At 44.8% G+C, this 21,122-nt stretch overlaps 3 protein-coding genes across 3 annotated transcripts in view; 2 read left to right on the forward strand and 1 right to left on the reverse strand.

The window, feature by feature from the left end:
- LOC131881184 (uncharacterized) overlaps positions 1 to 12,346 on the forward strand; it is a 39,536-nt gene extending 27,190 nt beyond the window's left edge. Inside the window, exons 2-8 of the mRNA XM_059227969.1 lie at positions 7,263 to 7,441; positions 7,956 to 8,137; positions 8,881 to 8,983; positions 9,513 to 9,674; positions 9,951 to 10,162; positions 10,706 to 10,914; positions 11,680 to 12,346. Coding sequence (XP_059083952.1) covers positions 7,263 to 7,441; positions 7,956 to 8,137; positions 8,881 to 8,983; positions 9,513 to 9,674; positions 9,951 to 10,162; positions 10,706 to 10,914; positions 11,680 to 11,834 — 1,202 coding nt within the window. The 3' untranslated portion in view covers positions 11,835 to 12,346. The remainder of the gene's footprint in view (positions 1 to 7,262; positions 7,442 to 7,955; positions 8,138 to 8,880; positions 8,984 to 9,512; positions 9,675 to 9,950; positions 10,163 to 10,705; positions 10,915 to 11,679) is intronic.
- Positions 4,727 to 6,858, forward strand: LOC131881193 (uncharacterized). Its single transcript, XM_059227982.1, has 2 exons — positions 4,727 to 5,752; positions 6,303 to 6,858. The coding sequence occupies exons 1-2, from the start codon at positions 5,312 to 5,314 to the stop codon at positions 6,594 to 6,596; spliced, it is 735 nt and encodes a 244-aa protein (XP_059083965.1). The 5' UTR covers positions 4,727 to 5,311; the 3' UTR covers positions 6,597 to 6,858.
- A 145-nt stretch (positions 12,347 to 12,491) lies between the features above and the next one.
- Positions 12,492 to 15,290, reverse strand: LOC131881185 (modular serine protease-like). The gene has a single exon (XM_059227970.1). The coding sequence runs from the start codon at positions 15,032 to 15,034 to the stop codon at positions 12,671 to 12,673; it is 2,364 nt and encodes a 787-aa protein (XP_059083953.1). The 5' UTR covers positions 15,035 to 15,290; the 3' UTR covers positions 12,492 to 12,670.
- Between the last annotated feature and the right edge of the window lie 5,832 nt (positions 15,291 to 21,122).

The raw sequence follows: 21,122 nt of genomic DNA on the forward strand, positions 1-21,122 counted from the left end.
AGCAGTTCGTCAATGTTCTGAGTGATGAACCGCCGGTGATCCAATTGACAACCTTGAGCGACTTTTCGCCCCGTTAAAGCTTGGCGTGTACATAAATCATGGCGATAAAGTCTCATTTCGACGTCATTATGCAAATGTAGAGTTCTGTCTTTCATATCTTGGGTTACGCGTTTACCACCTCTCAACATACAATTGGTCACGAAACTACCGCCAAGAAAAAGAAAGGATCGTTAATACAGTGGTGTTTAAAGGCTCGACTTGTTAAACCAATCAAGGCGGAATTCGCCCCAGATCTTTTTGAATTTTGGTTGGTATTACTCTGGCAATGATGTGGCTCAATACTCTTGTGAGCAACTGTATACATCCCCGCTGGAAGGATAGATCATTAGACTGAACATGCATTTAAATACTTCCATCCTGACTTGAGTCGGGCTTTAGCGACATGGCTTTTTTTACGTGCTGAACTCGTTTCGTGCTCCGATTTGTGAGTAGGTGCCATTTGGGATGGCTGGGATTGAGAAAAGGCATCATCGATGAGGCTGATGATGATCTACAATGGCCGCGATGAGAGGCATTTTGTTGCATGCACTTTGAAAGAATCAACCTGCGATTTGGGATGACTTTTTTGGCTTCAGGGGGACGCTCTTTGGACAAATTTGGTAGCAACAAGGTCGATGATGACGACGATTGGAACGAGCTTGTAGACCGAGTGAGTGAGTGAGTGAGTGAGTGAGTGAGTGAGTGAGTGAGGAGTAAGAGGAGGAGGGCCCTTCAAATCAGGAAATGATTGTCATTCCCTCCTCCCCTTTTTCAATTCGCTTGAGCCCGATTTGAAAGACCGGCATTCCGGCAAATCTGGTCAGTTTGTGGATGTCTCCATCCGGATGTCCAGAAAGGTAGAGCAAGATTGAGGGGAGGAAAGATATTTGGTGGGTGGAATCTTCTTGTCGAGATGTTGAGGTGTTGAGATTGATGGAAACAATTTTGGGTCATTCTTAAGCGAGCGGCTTTGAATGCAGTTGTCTTGGGGAGGTTGAATTTGGAACACCGAATTACTCTAATGTCACCGTTTTAGATTACGAGGGATTGCATAGCTATAACCTGTTATCAGGAATGTGAGACGTTTTCAGACTTGCAAATGGCAACTTATTTGAAAAATGTCATTTCGAACTCAAGATGAACTTTTTCTCGGAGCTCACTTTTGTCGATATCTGTACTGTATGCATTTGAAGAACTTTGAAACGGCTTGCTATGCAAAGTTTTCTGAAGCCTTTCTTGTCTCTGACGAAAGGCCACGAAGAAAACCTTTTAACCTGTGCCATATGTTTTTCTGCGAAGCGAGGGAACATTTCATCATATTTGATGAGATTTGACGTGGAGCGCTTGCATTCCAAGAAAACGGACTGAGGATCTGGCAAAACGGGGTCACTGCCTTGCCTTAAAGGTCGGAAACGAAATTTAAGAAAGACCCGGTAATGGCCAGAATGGTTCTTACTCTCTGTTGAGTCATGCCAAGTAAAGGATACTTCGGTCTCCCCAGGGTGAGATCATTCTTTTCCTGGGGAAGGTGCGAAGATCTCGTGAAAATTTAACGAGTGTTTACTGCTTCACAAGTACTTCTGTGGTTCTAACCCGAATGATGGAGCCAAAATGTAGAACGAGAGATCTCTTAAATGTGGGCGAGACTGACTTGTTAACCCATGGACAAGTCTGGTTTGCCCGTCTCTAAAGTACCATGTGAGAGTAGAGTTACGTGAATTTTCGCTTCAACGTAGTCCTCTTTTATGTTCCAGGTACGTTTATTTACGGTTTTGCGGCAGAAATTGGAACCCTCCCAGCTTGTCCGAACGACTTGCCTTCCATCCATCTATTCATGTATTTCCCTACTTCGTAGCACGTAACTGGATGATTATTCAAAACCGATCGTCCATCACTCCCACCCAATTAAGTCGATGAATAATGAGCTGGAAAGCTCTTAGCATTTCCTCTGAATTCCTCCGAGTAGATTCCCTTCAGGTTGATGAGAAGTACTCGTACCTACAGACGCGGCGTGAAATTAACTCCTCAAAAATGGGCCATCTTGACATTTGATCTCAAACTTTCGGGAGTAGGAAAATGAAAGAGACGGGGGTCACAGGATTGGAGTTCATTTTTTACATACGAACTCAACCGGGCCCTCTGGTTCGTCGAGTACGTAGCAAGGCGGATAATTGATGATCACCCAGCAAGGGGGTTTCCGTGAGAATTTGCATCTTTCGTCCCGCTGTGGTCAAAAGTGGAATTAACTTGTTAACCTTGCCCACAGGTGTCTTTTGTACACTGGGAAGAGCTGACCCCCCCTCCCCCCGAAAAAAAATGAAACATCAAGAGGCTCTTTTGGACATGGGCATCATCTCTGTTAATGTCTTCGGCTTGGGAAGTGCCAAAACGGAACTTGAAATGGTTTTCACGCTCTCAAGACATTTATGGACCGTTTCTTTCGATCAGTTTCCTACACCCTGTCGTGTTTATGTCTCTTTAGACCTGATCTCAGAGTTCTTGGGCCTGACACTTGCTCCAGTAAACTCGTTCCGATTGGTCGAAACCGACTTTGGGACTCCCTGTCAAAACTGGTTGAATCCATATTTACCATTGGATGGAAATAGAGCTTTTAGTGGGTAGGACAGGCAGCCACCATCATCAAACAGATTGTAGTTTGACATCATTAGCATCACGGATTCGTTTTAGCTCTATTGTTAGCTAGTTAGGGGCGCCTGACAAAAGGATTGGGTGGATTATTTCTCCACTTTTGAGGGCTGATCAAAGAGAAAGATCTCTCAATTTCGTGCGACAGATGGTCTAGACTGGAGAAGGTAGGAAGCAAGAGGCAACCATTTGGAGCCTTTCTTGACGAACGTCGTTGTTGGCAGCAAGATATAGGTTAAGATTAACAACAACGAATCTTGTTGAGGCCCGTTCGGTTTAATGGGGAACACGTTTTGGAGCCTCAAAGAGTTGTAAAACGCCCACACTGGATATTTATATCGCAATCCACTGGCCATTCTGCGCGTGTATAATTAACCAATGCATTCTGAGCCCAAAATTGGCTGGAATCTCCTATTGCACAAGAGCATTGCTCTTTTTCCGGGTTCACTTAAAAAAGGTTTCTTATTGAAATCAAATCGTAGCAGATTGACATCTTCCATCTGACCTGAAAGCGTCGTTGGCTAGGAGAGATAAATCTTGGTTTGGGTAAAGATTGGCCTCAGGCTCGAGGATTGTATTGAGGAGCCTCGAGCAATTGTCAGCGACTCTTCCTCTCTCGCTCGCTATCCTTGGCAACCCACATGAGACAGTGAGACAGACTTTGGAGGCGACTATCTTCCGTCAGAGGTCCACATTTACTTGTTGCTTTCCGACCCTAATTAGATGGGCAAGGGCAGAGAAACGGAAATTTGGACGAGTACTATGGCCAAACCTTTTGCACTCAATGTGTCTTTTGTACTTGTAGTATTTGATTTTACACTTGGCGTACAAGCGTTGGGCACACCTCGCCGACTCCTCAATGTGATTCTGCCGACCTTGAGTTCTGGCAAGTAATCCTGGGCAATTATTTCTTTAGAGCAGCCCTCAATCAATCTTCCTGCGTCGGATTCATACGTTCTCTGTCAAAGAGATAACTAGACATGTCAGTTTGGAAATTTGATGCCCTAGCTTGAATCTCGGTTCCATGTTTAATCCCTAGCGTTGTCGTATCGCATTTCTTTCGCCCTCGTAAAGGGAGTTTTGTTGCAATTTTCTGACATCGCCCACGGACTTGGGGGTAAGAGAACAATGAAAAATCGATCTCAAGCCTTTTGATCTCTTTGAAGTTCTGATTAACGCCACAGAGACCACCGCGCCTTTGGTCCTCTAGGCATTCTTTGGTTCAGTAGGATCTTGCCAATGCCATGAAAGGCTCCACTCGCATTACACACTCGGCTGGAATTTGCTCCGTCACTCGCCCCTCTATCCATCTCTATGAACGTATGTGCGCGTCATTGTTTTGTCCCAGGGTTTATGAAACCCTTATTCCTAATATGACACTGAGCAATCACACTTGGCTAGCTCTAAGGGAACTGGATATCTATTATTATCATCATCCCGCTGTCTTCTTTAGGGTATCTCTTAAGCAAGATGGCTGACAGCCATTACAGATAATTTTTCACTCCGACGACATACAAGGATATCCTGGAAATCATCTCCTTTCCTGCTCATGGATGAATTTACATATCCTAAAAACGGCATCTTATCGTGACGTCATCAAGAAGATTGGACCTTTGTCAACTTCATCAGATGGGATTTTGGCCAATTAATTGTTGCTAAACTTTTGACGAAAAATGAATTGCTGACGGCCAACCAACCATCCGACGTCATGGAAATTGAGTACCGAACAACGGTCGACCGCTTGAAATATTTGTCTTTCCACTTCCAACGAACCGGTTCTCCCACCGAGGAAGGAGCACGCAAACGCAACAGGATTTAAAGTCTTCGCTCGTGACCAGAATCCTACCATTCACCACCAATTGAAGAACCTCCCACGTCTCCTCGATGAGTCTCTTTCTTGTTCCATTCATCGTGGCCAACGAATTGCGAACGACAAAACTTTGATAGCTTGAACGAATGTCAGTAAATGGGAAATTGAACGTTAAAAAAATATCGATCCAGGCGCAAGGGCGCACCTATGTGGGTCCTTTTGTTGGACTTGCCGGGGGGGGGATGGTGGGAGACATTATTCAGGATTGGATTTTTCTTCCAAAATGCGTCCACCGCTTGATCCCTTTTTTTTCCCTGTTGCTTTTGATATACCTAGATGATAGAGAGCAAGGGAAAGAGAGCGAAAGAACCAGAGTATGTTGAGGAAATGGAACGCCGGGCGAGGTCCTTTCCCCGTTTGGGGATGGTTCAAGGCCCCACTGTTCTCCTCCGTTGCTCCAACTGCCTCTATCGAGCCCTTGAAATTGAAGAGGATCCCTGAGCGAGAAAGAGAGAATCACTCTGCGGAGGAACATGGAACTAGAAGAGAAAATCGAGAAAGAAAGAAAGAAAGACAGGGCGAAGGAGTCAGTTCCACCCGAGCTGTCGTGGAACGAGCAAGTAGTCCTTCCTGAGTTTGTGTGCGAGTGAGTGTCTGTGCCACTCTTTCCTCTTACTCAAGGACATTTCAGCACGGGATTAGATGAGGATGAAGATCCCCAAAATAGACTTTTGGATTCATACTTAGTGTTCTCCACATTCAGCTCAACAGGACCCCCGAGCGCAGTGTTAGTGTCAGGTGGTGATCACGTTGAACATGTTAAGCGAAGAGTTTCGGAAGGCCGAAACCACTCCCTATTATTCAACGTTCACGAACAATCTCCAACAAGAGCGTTTGGCCGCTCTCCAACCTTCCAAAGACATTGATGAGGGCGGTGGCGGCGACTCCTTGGTCCAACGGTTGTCAGAGGCGATTTGTGGCTTTTACAGGGCCCTACTTTACCGGATTGGCGTAGCTTGTCTTCCCTGCTTTGAAATTGCGTCGGCCTTCAATTTGTTTGGATTGTTCTCGCCCAAGAATTGCGAAGACGATGTTCTTCTGAGTTGCGCCACTTCACCCACCTCCGCCCACTCTGTACATTCCGTACAGTTGATGGAAAACGGCGAGGCTAATGGCGCCTCCAGTTGCGACAAAGAGCCACAGCCCAGTCTCACCGGCATATCCGCCACAACCAAGGACCACAAGAAAGCCAAAAAGGTGCTTACGTACATCAATGTTTGGCCAAGACTGCACCCGCCATCACGACCATTTTATGACCCTCATCTGGGCGAAATCTGGTCCTGATGGCCGTTGTGTTTTTCACCCGCCCTTGATCTTGATGGAAACTTTCCACTTTAATTGGCAACCTGAAGGCTGGAACAAAAAGCTAGCTTTGGCTGTTTTGATTGAATTCGGGTCGGGCAAGTACATTTGACAAAAGTACCCTAAAGTAGAAAAGCAGTATTTCATTCAGGATTGGCCTTGTCCAAAGCACGAGCAAATAATCCATTCCAATCTTCTTGTTTCGATGGGAACCTCATGTGTTTTGGACGGTAATCCGCGTACCGGAAGTCCATTCATCATTTCTGGTTCCATTGTTGTTGTTGTTGTTGTTGTTGTTGATGAGTTTCCCTCGATTGCATTCGTTCTGCTGACTCAATTTGGAACATGGGGCCTTCATTAAAGTAAATGTAAATTAGTGGGCTCACTAATTTATTTGTCTTGACCAAACGCACGTACCTGAACTGTTTGCCTTTTCCACGCTTAGAAACCACGTGGGATTCATTCTCCGACTGGATCATTACATAACATATATATGGATCGACCTTCTTCCACGAGCGGAAGCGAGACTGACCTTCGGAAGATCAAGCCCAAACGTCGACCTAAGATCGATCTAGCCACCAAAGGCCGAGTGGCCAGTGAGGTATTGCTGCGAAATAACAAAGGTCTGGTCGGGAAATGGGAAGATTCCAAACCACTTGTCAAAGAGCCTAGATCGAACTCGTTGACCAACATGAATCGCATCAAACTCAAAAGTAAGGGCGACGATGGTGCCAAATGAATGTTTAAGACCTTCTCCATATCGCACTGGTCACGCATATCACCAACCAATCAACCAACCAACCAACCAAACAAACAATAATAATAACAATGGTACTTCTATTATTACTACTAATAATTATTCAAAATGCATGGAGCCCCAAAACTATTTTCTATTTACACTTCCAATGATTTTAGTGTACTTCCCGTACATATCTAAATATACATCATTTGTGTGTGTTGATCTCGTTTATCCTCGGAAATAAACTCTTAAGAAGAACGTACTTTCCATGTACATATATGTTTTGATTGGACCATCGGTGTTTTTTCCATGGATCTGGAGTTCGACTCGTCGTTTGAGGGTTATACACAAAATGTGTAAGCAAGATTGTGTATAGAAATGTGAGCAAGGAACCCGTCAAAACTTTCATGTTGAGCAAGATAAAAAGAAGGCTCTGAGAAAAACTTCATCCGTGGCCGCTCGATTCGCTCTGTCCCTTTCAACGATAAACAAAGTGACAGGGAAACGAATTTGGAACTCTTGCCAAGTTTGTCATGTGAATTTGTGGGAACCGTCTCGCAAATGTTATATATGTTCATATGGCACATCTTTTGACAGGAACAGTCTCCGGAAGGCGTGCAATTTTCCCTGATCCCTAAAGCATGTTGTGGTTCCTTCGTTTTGCAGATGATGTGGCGAGTGAGTTCTCCAGCAAGTCAGGGAGTCCTTCACCGGTGATCATGCGGGATTTCCGAGAGAGTTCGGTCAACTCGAAAAGTTCCTTGGAAACCAACGAAGAAGAGCATCCACGGGATGAGCGCTATCCAAGTCCGTTCAACAAGGCCGGCTCTCTTTCGTCCCTTGGGGTAAGTTGGTCATTCATACCATATTCATTGCCTGCACAACTCCCTTCTGAATGGTTTGCAAGGGGCCTTATATCTTATTCAGGCAATTACGAACGACATAGATGGAGAGCAGTAACCTTTCCACCTCTAAGTTTCATGGCCGCAAACCGTGGGTTCCTCTCTTTCTTACACTTTCATGAAAAGAGTACTTAAGAACCCAAGAGTCAAATCCTTACAAAACGGTTGGATAACACTTGATTAGCCGTTAATACGGGTACCTGTGTTTCGTTTCCCAATGTTTGCTTTGTCCTGGCCACTTTCTTAAATTTGCCGGACTTGCAAAGCAACCAAAGCCAAATGCAACAATTCTTCGGGGACTATTTGAGCACTATTAAGCGATTGTTATTATGTAAAGTGGTTCTTTTTTTTCAAGGAAACCGTTTTTTGAGACCTTGGCAACGTTTCCGAGGCCAGGTGCAAAAAAAGTGTCCCCATCTCTCTTTATTAAGGTGGCTCCCACTATTTTTGCTTTCAGTCTCGTTCGGAGTCCATGCTCAGTGTGTATTCCCAGGAAGGAGGCCGTTATGGAAGTGTTGTGGTCCGAGGTGAGGTCGAATTAGGCATGCTCTACAGCTTCAGTTCGGGATGTCTTGAGATGGCAATTAAGCAATGTCGAGATCTGGCCGCCGTGGACACCAAGAGGAACCGATCCGATCCGTAAGTGCCACTCAGATGATTCCGTTCATCTATCTTTGAACCCTTGGAATGGTTGGGACTCAACCCGTAAAAAGAAATGTAGGGAAGTGAGCTTGGATTACCAAACTTTAAGGGCCAAGGCCGGAAAGAGATTGGGTAAAAAAGAACGACGCAAGGGAACTTGCTTGGCATGTAGTCAGAAGCCTCATCTGAGTGGAAAGATATTGTGTAGTGCATACATACTAGCCCTGGCCAAGGTTGATATGAATCATTTACGGCTCTCATGGTTTCAAGATGGATGGGGGAAGAAAAAAGATATCTTTTGTAATTGAGGTCTTCTTTTCCCCTCTTGGAACGTTACGTCCTTGAGGAATGTACCTGTACCCCTCAATTGGAACATGCCTAAGGAGTCCTGGAATTGGACCCCGCTTCAAGGAGTGGGCCTGAATCTTGTCCTTGCTTGAAGCACATACCACCTTGTTGGAATTCTCGCCAGAGTGAGTGAGCTGGGATCCAAGAAATGGTTCGTGACTTGGTCAGGCTTTGACTTTCGAGTGCCAGTTGACCTTTCTTGGTCGAGGCCTGAGGTGATTTTCGTCTTTTTGTCCAACCCAAGAAACAACCCAAATGATCCGCCTTTCTTTGGCCTTCTCTTCTTTCAAGCCATAATATACATTATTTTTCTCTCCTTTGAGCCGAGGAGAGAAATATCAATGAGGTTCTGTCCGTGTGTTCATGCAAGATGTTGCCTGGGTTTCTTCCAGATACGTCAAGGTGTACCTCCTACCCGATAAGACGAAAAGCGGGAAGCGAAAAACCAAAGTGAAGAAGCACACACTCAACCCAGTCTTTGATGAGATACTCAAGGTGAGTCTGACACTACATAGAAGAATGGGGTGAGCGTCAGTCAACCATCTCACTTTTCCTTGGAGACGAGGGAATTTGGGGAAATCTGAGACAGTTGACACCTCCCGGGGAATCCCTAGAGCAATCTAAATTTCTTGTCCTCCCGAACTTCGTACCATATACTGCATGCACGCACCGTCTCTTCCCAATCATGGCCAGCATTTTGTGCCCTCTTCCAATTATTACCTTTCTTGATCCACATAATGGAACAAAAGGTCACAAGCAAAGCCTTGGGGACCGAGCCAAAAGGCAGCTTTAAGATCCAGATATCATATCCCGAGACAATCTTGGCTCGGCAGACCCAGACGATTGGCTTGCTCTTTCGAGGCCTTTTGATGTGTAGTGTATGTTTAGTCATATCCCCTTCACTCCCGTTTACTGTTTGTATGTTTTGTTTAGTGCTTGCACCAGCTTTTGGTAATCAATATGTACCCGAGAACCATCGCTAATCCCACACCCGAAAAATAATCCATTACTCTCTGACTTTCAGTTCCAAATGCCTTTGTCAGAAGTAGAGAAACGAACGATCTGGTTAACGGTGTGGCACAGTGATATGTTTGGTCGGAATGATTTCCTGGGCGAAGTCATGCTCCCAATGGCTGGTCAAGTCTACGATGAACCCTCTCCCAAGTGGTACAGTCTCCAAGATAGGGTAAGAGCTCATTTCTTACATTCTCACTAACTTCTGTACATACGAGTTGAAGAGGATCCCCCGAATCGAGTCTCCGAAAAACGTACTTTGGGTTTGAAGTATGGCTTACCCTGAATAATTAAGAGTGTCTGCCGACAAAGAGAACGACTTTAGAGCTGGAAGAGCTTCTTGCATGCTCCCAGTAATCAAGAGTGCCCAAGAGAACAGAGACAATCTGACGCACAAAGGGAAACCATAGTTGTGAGACAAACTTTATTATTAACTTTCTCGTTGCAGACTGAACCTCCGGGGGGTGAAGACGATCCCATGGGTGCTTACCGCGGCGAAATCATCATCGCACTCAAATTCGTGCCCAATACCTCTGACCTGAAATCAAAATCATCGCGACAAGTGCGCAAAACTCGGGGCATGCTCATGGTTCTCGTGAAGGAGGCCAAGAATCTGGTTCCTCTCAAGGGCTCGGCCAACACGGATCCATTTTGTAAATGGTAAATAAAATAACAACCCTTGACATTCATTTCAACAAGTCCATGAGCATCAAAAGTTATGGAACGGATGTTCCTAATTGGTCTTTTTGTTTCAATTAAGAGATAGCCGATATTCATTTTTTGTCAACAAGCTTTGAGGTTGTTTACCTATAATGTGGATGATGGAGAGAGCGTTCAATGCATTTTCTAACGGGCCAAGTAATTGTGTGCTTAGGTTTGTGAAATATGACTGGAAAATTACGCCTTGCCAAGGGGAACGCATGCCATCTGTACGAAGTGTGCGCCTGCTCCTTTCCCCTGTATAGTTGTATATATTAATATTTGATAATCCAATTCAAAAGACAAAAGAGAGAGCCATGTTAAAGTCCCCCTGTTGAGACATGCCCTGGCATGAGATTTGATTTTCCGCCTTAACTCCCACCCATCCTTTTGGCTATGTTGACATTCCGTGGCGCCAAAGGTTTCTACTTCACCCGTCATTGCTCCACACACCTTTCCAATACTGCAATGGCTCTCCATACTGTATGTTGATTTTCTCTTCAGTTATCTGCTGCCCGAAAGGAACAAGACCGGGAAACAGAAGACCAATGTGTGTCGAAGAACCTCGAATCCCCGATGGGAACACACGGTGACTTGGGATCAAGTGACCATGGCTGATCTGGCCGACCGCAGTCTGGAGGTGTCCGTTTGGGATCACGACCGATTAGGACAAAATGACATGCTTGGAGGAGTCCGATTTAACCTTGGTTCTGGTACGTATCCCGAGGTGTTATTAGCCTTGGTTTGAGGTTCCTTTTCCAAATTTGAATGGGGCCGTCATTCGTTCTGGTCTAGTTATTTGAGTCCCACGAAAGTTTGGAATCAAAGCTGATCCGAACTGTAATAGGTTGTGTAGACGTAGTGTAGGGTACTGTACGTTCCAATTTCGTTATAAACACCGGTGGTGGCTTATGAAAGAGATTATTCTCTCGTAGAGGGGCTCATTATTTACGAGGAGCTGACTCTTCGGAAATGTAGAGAATGGACATAATTAGGTTGTCGCTTGAGTGAGTCTCTCTTTTCATTTACCGCAGTGCTAATGAAAAGCGGGTCATTGATAAAGTGTCTGCTGGTTGGAGGGGCTTTTTATTGGACTTCATCCATTAAGCCAAAACTGTCTACAGCAATATGGAACGAGCGTTTCGTTTCCGTACATTATTTTCCCAAAAGAAATTCTTGTTTTGTACAAACTTATTAGACTTTGATGTTAGACAACGAATGTGAAATGTGGTCATTGGTAAATTTTAAAACCACAAGCATTCTCTTGCACACGAAGTGATATTCATTAATAATTCATTGCACGTGACAGCCGTGGCAACTACAGTCAAAAGAAGCTGCAATGAATGGCAAGAACAATGAGTAATTGCTCTTGAAACGAAATCAAATGCACCGTGAGGGACTTGCGTCAGAATGTGCGATTCAGATCTCCATATCTGGTAATAGAGAGTTCAAATTTGTTCATGAATATTCATTTGCAGGCAAACATCAAGGCAAACCCTCCGCCTGGATGGATTCGACGGGCAAGGAAGTTACCCTGTGGCAACAAATGTTGGATCGACCCAATTTCTGGGTCGAGGGAGCCGTTCATTTGCGGCCTGTGGAGAAGATGAATTCCACCCCATCGCCGATATGAGATTTCTCTGTTGTCTAGAAATGTACCTACTAGTCTTTTCAATGTATCTGAACAACAATTCTATTTCCTGTGCTCGATGTGATGTGATAGTTATTCTTACCTGATGTCTGACTTATCAAAAAGAACATGCCATGATTACAACAATATTTGCTATTAACGTCCGCCGATAGTTGCATTAATTACACAAACACTTCTACTATTAATCCCCGATTCACCTTCGATTTGACGCGTTCCATGCGATTACCTCACCTACTAAGTCCTGTAATATGCTTATCCATGATCCCTCCACGTAACCATCGCAAACTTTACACTACTCTATGTCATTAAAACTCTCTCTCCGCTACTCCGTTGAATTATCCTCATTTGTCTGGTATCTCTTTGTGAAGGAATCACACATGGCGCGTATTCTAAACAGCTGGGCTCCTCTTCTCACAGATTCTTGAGCAGAGTTAACCAATGGGATATGAAAAAAATGCCATTGAGAAATATAACCAATACTGAAGCCAAGCCAATGATGTATTTTCGATCAATTATGCATTCAATTGCCTCGTATAGCGTTTCTCCAAGTTTCAGTGCGGGGAAAGGCCAATGTTTACCCATGGACCGGATAATTAATGAGGAAAAGCGACAAGTTGCAAGAACGAGAAGAACTTTGGATAAGGCCATAGTTTAGTGTTTATTTCTAGGTTTCTTTGATTACACTATAGATTTACACACAGACAATCCGAAGTTTATCCTCAATTAGACCTCTGGTCACAATCATAAACCAGATTAAAATAATAAATCTCTTCAATGACGATAGAAGAGAAATAACTACAAGAGAAAGGACAGACTCGTCAATAATTGGCATTACGAACGATCCAGTTTTTGAATTCGGATATCCGCGTGTAAACTCCCGGCCGATTTCGGTCTCCACACCCAATACCCCAGCTGATGACGCCAGCTAGCTCATATCGGCCATTTTGGCCCTTGATCACCATAGGGCCGCCACTGTCTCCTTCGCAGGAATCGGCTCCACCGTTTGAGGTGCCTGCACAAACAAAAATCCTTGGGATCCATTCATTCTGGCCGGATTTACGGTAGAGTGTCATGCATTTAGAGTTGGAAATAATAGGAAGATGCACTTCTCGGAGAACAGGCGAGATATTTCCATATTCCGATCGTCTACCCCAGCCAGTCACAGTGCCTGTTCGGCCAACAAGTTCCTGGTCTGGACTGGGCAAGCAGATCGGGATGATATTGGGTTGGAATTCAACTCGGTTCACCAATCGGAGAAGGGCAATGTCATACTCGTAGCTGAACTTGTCAAAATTGACGTGGGTAATGACTCGCGTGATCCTTCGGTTGACATGTTCGTGTGCCTCATTGCTATCCAACACATTGTACTCGCCTATCCTGACAAGGAGGTTACTCGGAGAGATATCCTTGACGCAATGGGCAGCCGTGAGGACCCAATTGTGAGTGAGAAGAGCAGCTCCACATTTGTGTCGGAACTCTCCATTCTTGTACTGTCGCAAAGACACTTGCCAGGGCCATTCTCCGTAGCTAGAGACTCCTCCGCCCACAATACGGGCTTGTCGGATGAACCTTCGGCCGCAGATGTCCTTGTAGTTGGCCCTGGGGTTCAAAGTGTCAAATTTGCGTTGTCGCTCGCTTCTGGCGTTCCCGGACAAGTCGTTTGATGGTTGGCTGTTTTCGGCGAGATTTTCGCTGTATTCACATACAAAGCGAGATAAGAACTCGCAACTATGAGCTATCCAATTTCCCCCCTGGGCACCGACTTGAATGCACCTCTGATCTTTGTCTTTGTCCGGAACCTCTCCCTGAATCCAATTGCGAGAGCTAACCTCGGTGCCATTGTGAAACCAACGGAATTGACCCTCCTGTTCAAAGTCACTCGCTCCCACCCAATACCTCCCCGATGAATTGGATTTCTTCAGGACCTCCACCAAGTTGTCGAGATCGTCGTGGCTGGCGATCTCTGCTAAATGTCCCAACCGGTTAAGACATTCATATTGGGCCTGGGGCCAAGGGAGGCTCTCTGGACTGATGTAGTAAGATTTGGAACCGACTTTGACGTAGTCATTGGGGACCGTGGGAATGACGGTAATGGGATCTGAGCAAGTCTTGTTGACGCAATTCGAGGTGGGGCCGAATACCAGGCAATGCTCGTCGTACAGGCATTCATGACAACTATAGTAAGGATTGCCGTTCGGCAGATCATCCGGACAAGTACATCGGTAATTGCCTCCCGAGCTCCAACAAGCGGAACTAGTTCCGCACGGATTGCGCATGCAAGGATCGCTGCTCTCAACGTCGTCGTCCTCGTCATCATCCAAAGCAGAGGCATTTTCCCTTCGATCCAATTGAGGGAACGATTCAGCCAAGAAGGACAATGAGTTCTTGATCCATGGTCCATAACGGGCCACTCTCGTCATAGCACCAACCGAGCACCACGATTCCGATGATGTAGGCAACGCAACCAGTTGATAGCTTCCTTGATCGAGGCAAAATACAGGACCTTGAACTTCCTTCAGGCATGGTTGACTTGAGCAAACCAAATCTTCCGACGAGGTTATGTAACCCCTCAACTGGGGGGTCTCCATGCAACTAAGGCTAGGCTCAAATTGTGTTTTATGAGCCAACAGCTCTCCGTCGGACCAGGCTAGGACTTGGCATCTTGCTACAGGATCATCGCCTACTTCGGGTAGACAAATCTTGAGGCCCTCGTCGAAATCTTGCACTTGGAGGAGGGCAATGTCGTGCTCGTGAGATGGACTCTCGGCTTCAAAATCAGGATGAATGACGATGGTCTGAACCGATATACTCCTGTGGTCGTTGGTGATCAGTTCAATATCACTCTTGGGATGCCCAAAGACGCAATGGGCACTAGTGATAACAGTCTTGGAAGATACAAATACACCCGCACATTCCTCGTTATTCTCACCAACATGTACTTGAACGAGCCATGGAAATAGACTCGGGTCAACCCCAAAGAGTTTGGGATCGAATGTGGTATTCCGGGTAACATTGGTTAAGGATTGCTCCACACCGTTGTCAACTTGACCACATGATCTTTGGCTTGGAAAGTTACTGGATGAATTGGTTGCAGAATGTAAGGATAAGATTGGAGTCGACTTGTGACCAGAGGGAAAGACAGCGGCTGAGAGCAACGCAAGAAGCACAAAGTTTGAAGACATGTTGAACAGAGTTCAACGCTCACTGTTCTCGAGAATGCTCAGGTGGAGAGTGAAACTCTTGGATCTTCTGGGCTGAAACTTTTGATCACAAAAGTGTCTCTTTTGAGTTGGGGGAGCAGATGAGCTCAAGAGTTGAGCAAGCTCAATATTGGCGGGAGTTTCGAACAAGAGGTTGTATATGACGATTCGTTTCGAGTCAGAACAGGTTTTCTTTTGTTCTGAAGTCAGTCAACTTGAGGCTCAGAAAAGCCTTTTGGAGTGAACCGATGTTCAAAAACCCCAGCTTGCTTCCAATAATGATTGCTAGACACGGTGAATGCCCCAAAGTATCTGCTACTTTCCCCCTTCCCCACTTGATCCACAGGAATTCTGGCGAAACAGGTAGCTTTGCACGTACGAGCAAGTGGACGAAGATAATAAAAAAAAAGAATATGAAGTTGGTGGAAGTGAGTGAAATGGCAGTAGTTCAGCAGTCGGGTCGTGGTGGTGAGTGGTTGGAGGAGTAGGCCTTAATGAGATGATCTTGACGAATATCAGTGAAACTTCTTTGTCCTCGGTTTGCAACGGCCCCAAGAATGAATATCTCCACTGAAGCTGCAGTGAATGCAAAAATATCTCGAAAGGATTTTGAGGTATTTTATTGCTCACTTGGAGAAACCTTGGCTGCTGAGGGCAAAGGACAGAAAAGTAGGAGAAGTGGCCACCTCGCCTACACGATTGCGACTGAAATATCTCCACTCCGCAACCCAAATAGTTCCAAGCGGCGAAGCTGTCCACTTTGATCCCCACCAGCAACGTTCGCAACCAAAACCATGGAGACCATTGAGTGCCCAGAGCACTCCCTCACTAACTAGCTTCAAGCGTTGGACTGGTAGTTCATTGACGGCTTGTAAGCAAAGAGGAGCCGCCATTCGTCATATATCTATCATAACACTCAGGCTGCCATTTCAAACCAGCGGACGGGGTGACTACTTACGAGGTACCTACGTACGAGCTAGCAGCGGGGCTTTCAATGAATGTACCGTAGAGCATGACCGAAAAACGAACCAACGTCCGTCCATGGAGACAACACATTGTCGACCGATCCCAACTCCGACGGCAATCTCTGACGATGGGACATGTTGTGTATGTTCTAGGAGCCCAGCCGGAGAGTTGATCTTCGGGGCCGAAAGAGCCCCTCAGATAAAGGCAATGATTGTGGGAATGAAGAGTAAAGGGGCCTGGTACTTCGCTTGGCACAAAGAACTGTTGAACAACTGAAGTGATGGTAAGCGCACCGGTGGGCCTGGGTCCCCCGAACCATTCACATACATTCGGGCATCAATCGTAGGGGGCTTTCGAGCTGAATACAAGCCAGAATATGGTTATTTGTGAAAAAATCGTGCTCTATGAGCTGTCGTGATCAGTTCATTCATACACAACCAAATCTTATACGCAATTGGGAAACCTTGTGAATTACGTACCTACGTACCTACGTACTATTTCGATCGTAAATCATCAGATCATAGAATGGATGTTCTATTGCCATTAAAAGAAATGAATGATGCTATATGATTACGCTGTTTCAATAAATCGAAAAGGCTACTCAAGAGGCAAGTCAATACATCTGAAACGTTCTCGGCAAGATTCATGAACATTACATGGTGGGTTTGTACTCGCTTCAACTTCTTTAATTAAAAAATTTTTGGTCCTTTTTTGAAATGTACAAACATTCACCTCCTTTGTGCAGACCAAAGTATGATTTAGCTTCCTTTTCAAGATAATTGGTCAGAAATATAAATTTGCTTGATGTGTTCACAATTAAAAATCATGAGACAGAGAGCAAGCAATTAACCAAAATTTATACAAACTCCAAGTTCGACTTCAAGAGCAGCAGCTCTTACAGAGCTTAAAAGGGGAGGGATCAAATTGAAGAACAGGAGATCAATAGCGGAGCATAATGCAAGCCAATTGTGGACTTGTTCTCATTAACCTGGACTCTTTACATTTGTGAGGTGAACGAATATGTTCATAATAACATTTTTTATGGTACATTATTGCCCACTCAAAGGAGAGTTGTAATAAAAAAACAGCGTTATTGTTTATGAGCTGAGCGTGCGAGACCATTCACAATCTAGTATGGCTGGCTCAGCCAGGATCTTTGATCTTGATAAGCTGTCACTCATAAAGCAACAGCTTTGCTGCGCTACCTATTATTACGATTTGCAGGCTCTTTGGTTGATGGCCGCCCTGATATCATCTTGTCCTGAGTGACACAAATCGAGCCCTTGTAAGTCATCATTGGTGAGTGCTCCCTCTGACGAAGAGCAGGCTACAGGTAGTCGGTTATCATAAACCAACCCTACCTACTATCTTTCTCAGTCCATTGGGAAGAGCTTGGAACTCTCTGGATACTCTGATGAAACTTGAAGTTACTGTATTTATGGATGTACACCCTACAACCCTGCCACCTTGTCGGACACTCTGATCTAATACAGTAATGTATGGGTCTATGATTAATATGGGCAGGACCCGAAACTTCATGCTTTGGGCTGTGGATTTGGACTTATTCAATTTTGAGGATTGAATAAGATAGAAACTAGAGACCGTCTTTGGAAGAAATTACGCAGGAAAGGTAGGGAAGTAATATGATATTTAAAATATCAAGTTGTGATTTTTTTTTCAATATCACCAAATTGTTCAGATATTTGATCCGTACGTTTGCATTGTCAAGACGACGTATATTTGTCGCTTTTCATTAGGTTTGATGACTTCATCTTGAGATTGGAAGGAATCAAAGTCATGAATTCAGCTAAAAGCGCCAATTTCAGGCCGAAAATATGGATTACGCCGAACCTAAATAGTTCCGTGTTCCTTGGAATTGGCTACGTTTGAAACGAGAGATTTCAAAGTTTCAAAAATGTACTTGGGGAAACGTCAAAGAGACCACTGTGGAAGAGGCTTACTGTACAAAATTTGGAATGCCTTCCCGAAGGAATTAAGATCTCATTTTTTTTTTCAACATAAGTTGAGGTGGAAACATTTATGAAGTTCCACAGAAATTGACAAAAGCCTTCCAACAACTTATGAGAGGGATGCAATTTTCCAACGCAAACCGTCTGGTGACAAGGCTAAGTTGGAAATGCATATCCAGTCATGACAATAGGTGATCAATTTTGTCAAGAACTACGATGACCTTCAAATTGCGTCTGGGAGTGTGATGAACTTTGGGATTTAGAACTCTAGACCTGCTACCAAATCAATGATCACCAGCAGGTACAAAACGAGCAATCAATGTGGCAAGCAGATTGGAGAGCCATGTTTTTATTCGATTGGACTCCGAATCAAAGTGAGATTTGTTGCTAGCTAATTTGTGGTTGAGGGACTGCTTTGATTTTTTGGCTCTCGAAATGAACGTACGCAATAACAAGCAAGCCCTCGAAAGATATATTTGATCAATGTACTTTTCCTCTTGTTTTGCACAACAACTAGTGTGTCTTATGATAGAAGAGTTGATTTGTAGTTTGCATTATTCATAAAATGAAGACCCAAAAAGGTCACAACCCATGATCACATTTCCTGTTAAAAAAGGTAAATTTGACATGGGAACATATCCCAGACAGGAAATGTTCTTGGTAATACCTCTAATGAATATCATGATCAATGAGGGACGCATTGAAAGGGCATTGTGAACAAATTCAGACAACCATCCTGCTATGTCATTAGACAAAAACTTCTCAAATGCATGGACAGTAACCCAAAAAGTCCAATAACCAAATGTGACGATCGATACTCTAGCCACTGACAGAGTTTATGCCTTTGGAGCATGATGATTGAGAGCCATCAAAAAGAGTTTTTCTTGATCTCACTCTGTTCTCACAGCTGATGTAATAACTTTTACTGATTTTCGTTATTGAGGCTTCCTTTGAATGCAGAATGGTCGATCTCTGACTAAATCGGGAATTAAAGACTTTATTTCCTTATTCAATTTTAGTGCTGGGAAATGATATTGCTATTTTCCCCATGCCCTTTGTTTCAAAGCTTAACTCCCATTTCAAATTTTCTTTTCAAAAAGGTTGCTGCTTTCCAAAATCAAGCAATCCAAATTTTAAAATTTCAAAAAGTGACACTGACTAAAGGTTTCCAACTCAGTAAAAGTGTTTGACTATATTTTTTTTTCATGATTCCAGGCTGCTAGAGAACTATCTTCCCATTTCCATGACATATGTCTGTGGAAAGCTGTTAGAGAGGCTCATTAAAAGAAAACTGACATCTTATTTAGATGAACATGATCTCGTTACTCCTCAACAACATGGGTTCCGTAGTGGCAGATCATGCACTACCAATGTATTGGAACATGTTGATCAAGTCACTGGAGAGCGCGATTCTGGAGGTTGCCTTGATGTGGTGCACTTGGATTGCTCCAAAGCATTCGACAAAGTGCTCCGTAATATTCTGCTGGAGAAACCATGGAGAATCGGTGTGGAAGGACATTTATGGGGTAGGATCCAAAATATGTCGCTACCGGGGTTCCACAGGGGAGTGTCCTTGGCCCTGTATTAGGGATGCATTAAGACTTCAGGCTGATATAGATAACCTCGAAGGATGGGCCACTGGCAACGAAATGAGCTTCAACTCCAAAAAGTGTTTGGTACAGAGATTTGGCAATTCAAATGTGCCCGCGAGCTACACCATAAACGGAGACGTGCTATCTCTTAAACAAACACACTGTGACCTAGGTATCTGGATTGACTTGGGTCTGAAATTTAGTGAACATGTGTCAGTGCAGTGCTCCAAGGCCAACAGGTTGTTTAGTGTGATAAGGCGGCACTTTACCACAAGGAGGGGGGATGTACTAATTAAACTTTTTTAAACGTATGTCCTACCCAAACTTGAATAAGGCTACTATGGCAGCCCTGGATCGAAGGCTGACGGGGAAACGGAAGGAGGCAGCTGGGGGGAAGGAAAACCCACATTGGTACTAGAACCAAGACTAGTAACACGTTAACTCAAAATAAAGTTCATTAAGAAATCCCGTGTTAGGTGTATTGTTGTGCACCTGCCACATTGGTGACCCCAAACGCTTGAGGACGGTTTCCTCAACAAATGAACACGATGGTGGACGTGAATATTCCCGAACCAACGGTTCAGGCTGTGAATTTATAATTGTCCGAATTTTGGAGCCATCAGCCGCGAGTTTGGTTTGCCCAAGCGGAGGCGCAATTTTCCCTCCGGAGCGTTACTGCCGACGAAACCAAATTTTATTACGTCGTCTCAGCTTTAGACCAGGAGTCTGCAAGCCGCATCTTGGACCTTTTGGAAAATCCCCCAACCTCACACAAGTTCGAAGTTTTGAAAGAAAGGCTTTTGCACACATATGGCCTGTCAGATTTCGAATGAGTTGGGGTTATTTTACACATGCCGGCTTTGGGCGATTCCAAGCCATCTTTCTTGATGGATCGGATGCTTGCCCTCTTGGGCGATCATGACCTGTTTTTTTTTGTTCCGGCGCATATTCTTGGAGCGCATGCCAGAGGACATTCGGGCCACCTTGGTACATTCAGGTACAACTGGGCTTCGCAAACTCGCTAAAGAAGCTGATCAGCTCTGGCAGGCCCGTGGCCCTACTACGGCCAACGCCATCCGATTAGCCCACCCCCCGTTTCCCAGCCCGTGACAAAAACGTTTGTACGTTCAGGTACAACTGGGCTTTGCGAACTCGCTAAAGAAGCTGATCAGCTCTGGCAGGCCCGTGGCCCTACTACGGCTAAAGNTGGCCTGGCAAAGCAGGTCCGCAATTGGGCACGATCGTGTATGGATTGCCAACGTTCCAAAGTTCATTGCCATGTGCAAGCGCCATTGGGCACTTTTCCCCTTCCAAACCAGCAATTTGACCGCATTCATTTTGACATTGTCGGGCCTTTGCCACCCTTGCAAGGTTTTACCCACCTTCTCACGATAATAGACAAATACCCGCGTTGGCCCGAGGCCATTCCCCTTGTTTCTACGGACGCTACCTCATGTGCTCAGGCCCTCATTGCCAATTGGATTTCACGTTACGGCCTACTACTGTCATCACCTCTGATCAAGGCCCCCAATTTGCGTCGCT

The sequence above is a fragment of the Tigriopus californicus genome, chromosome 5 (genome assembly GCF_007210705.1).
Source record: "Tigriopus californicus strain San Diego chromosome 5, Tcal_SD_v2.1, whole genome shotgun sequence".
NCBI classification, from domain to species: domain Eukaryota; kingdom Metazoa; phylum Arthropoda; class Copepoda; order Harpacticoida; family Harpacticidae; genus Tigriopus; species Tigriopus californicus.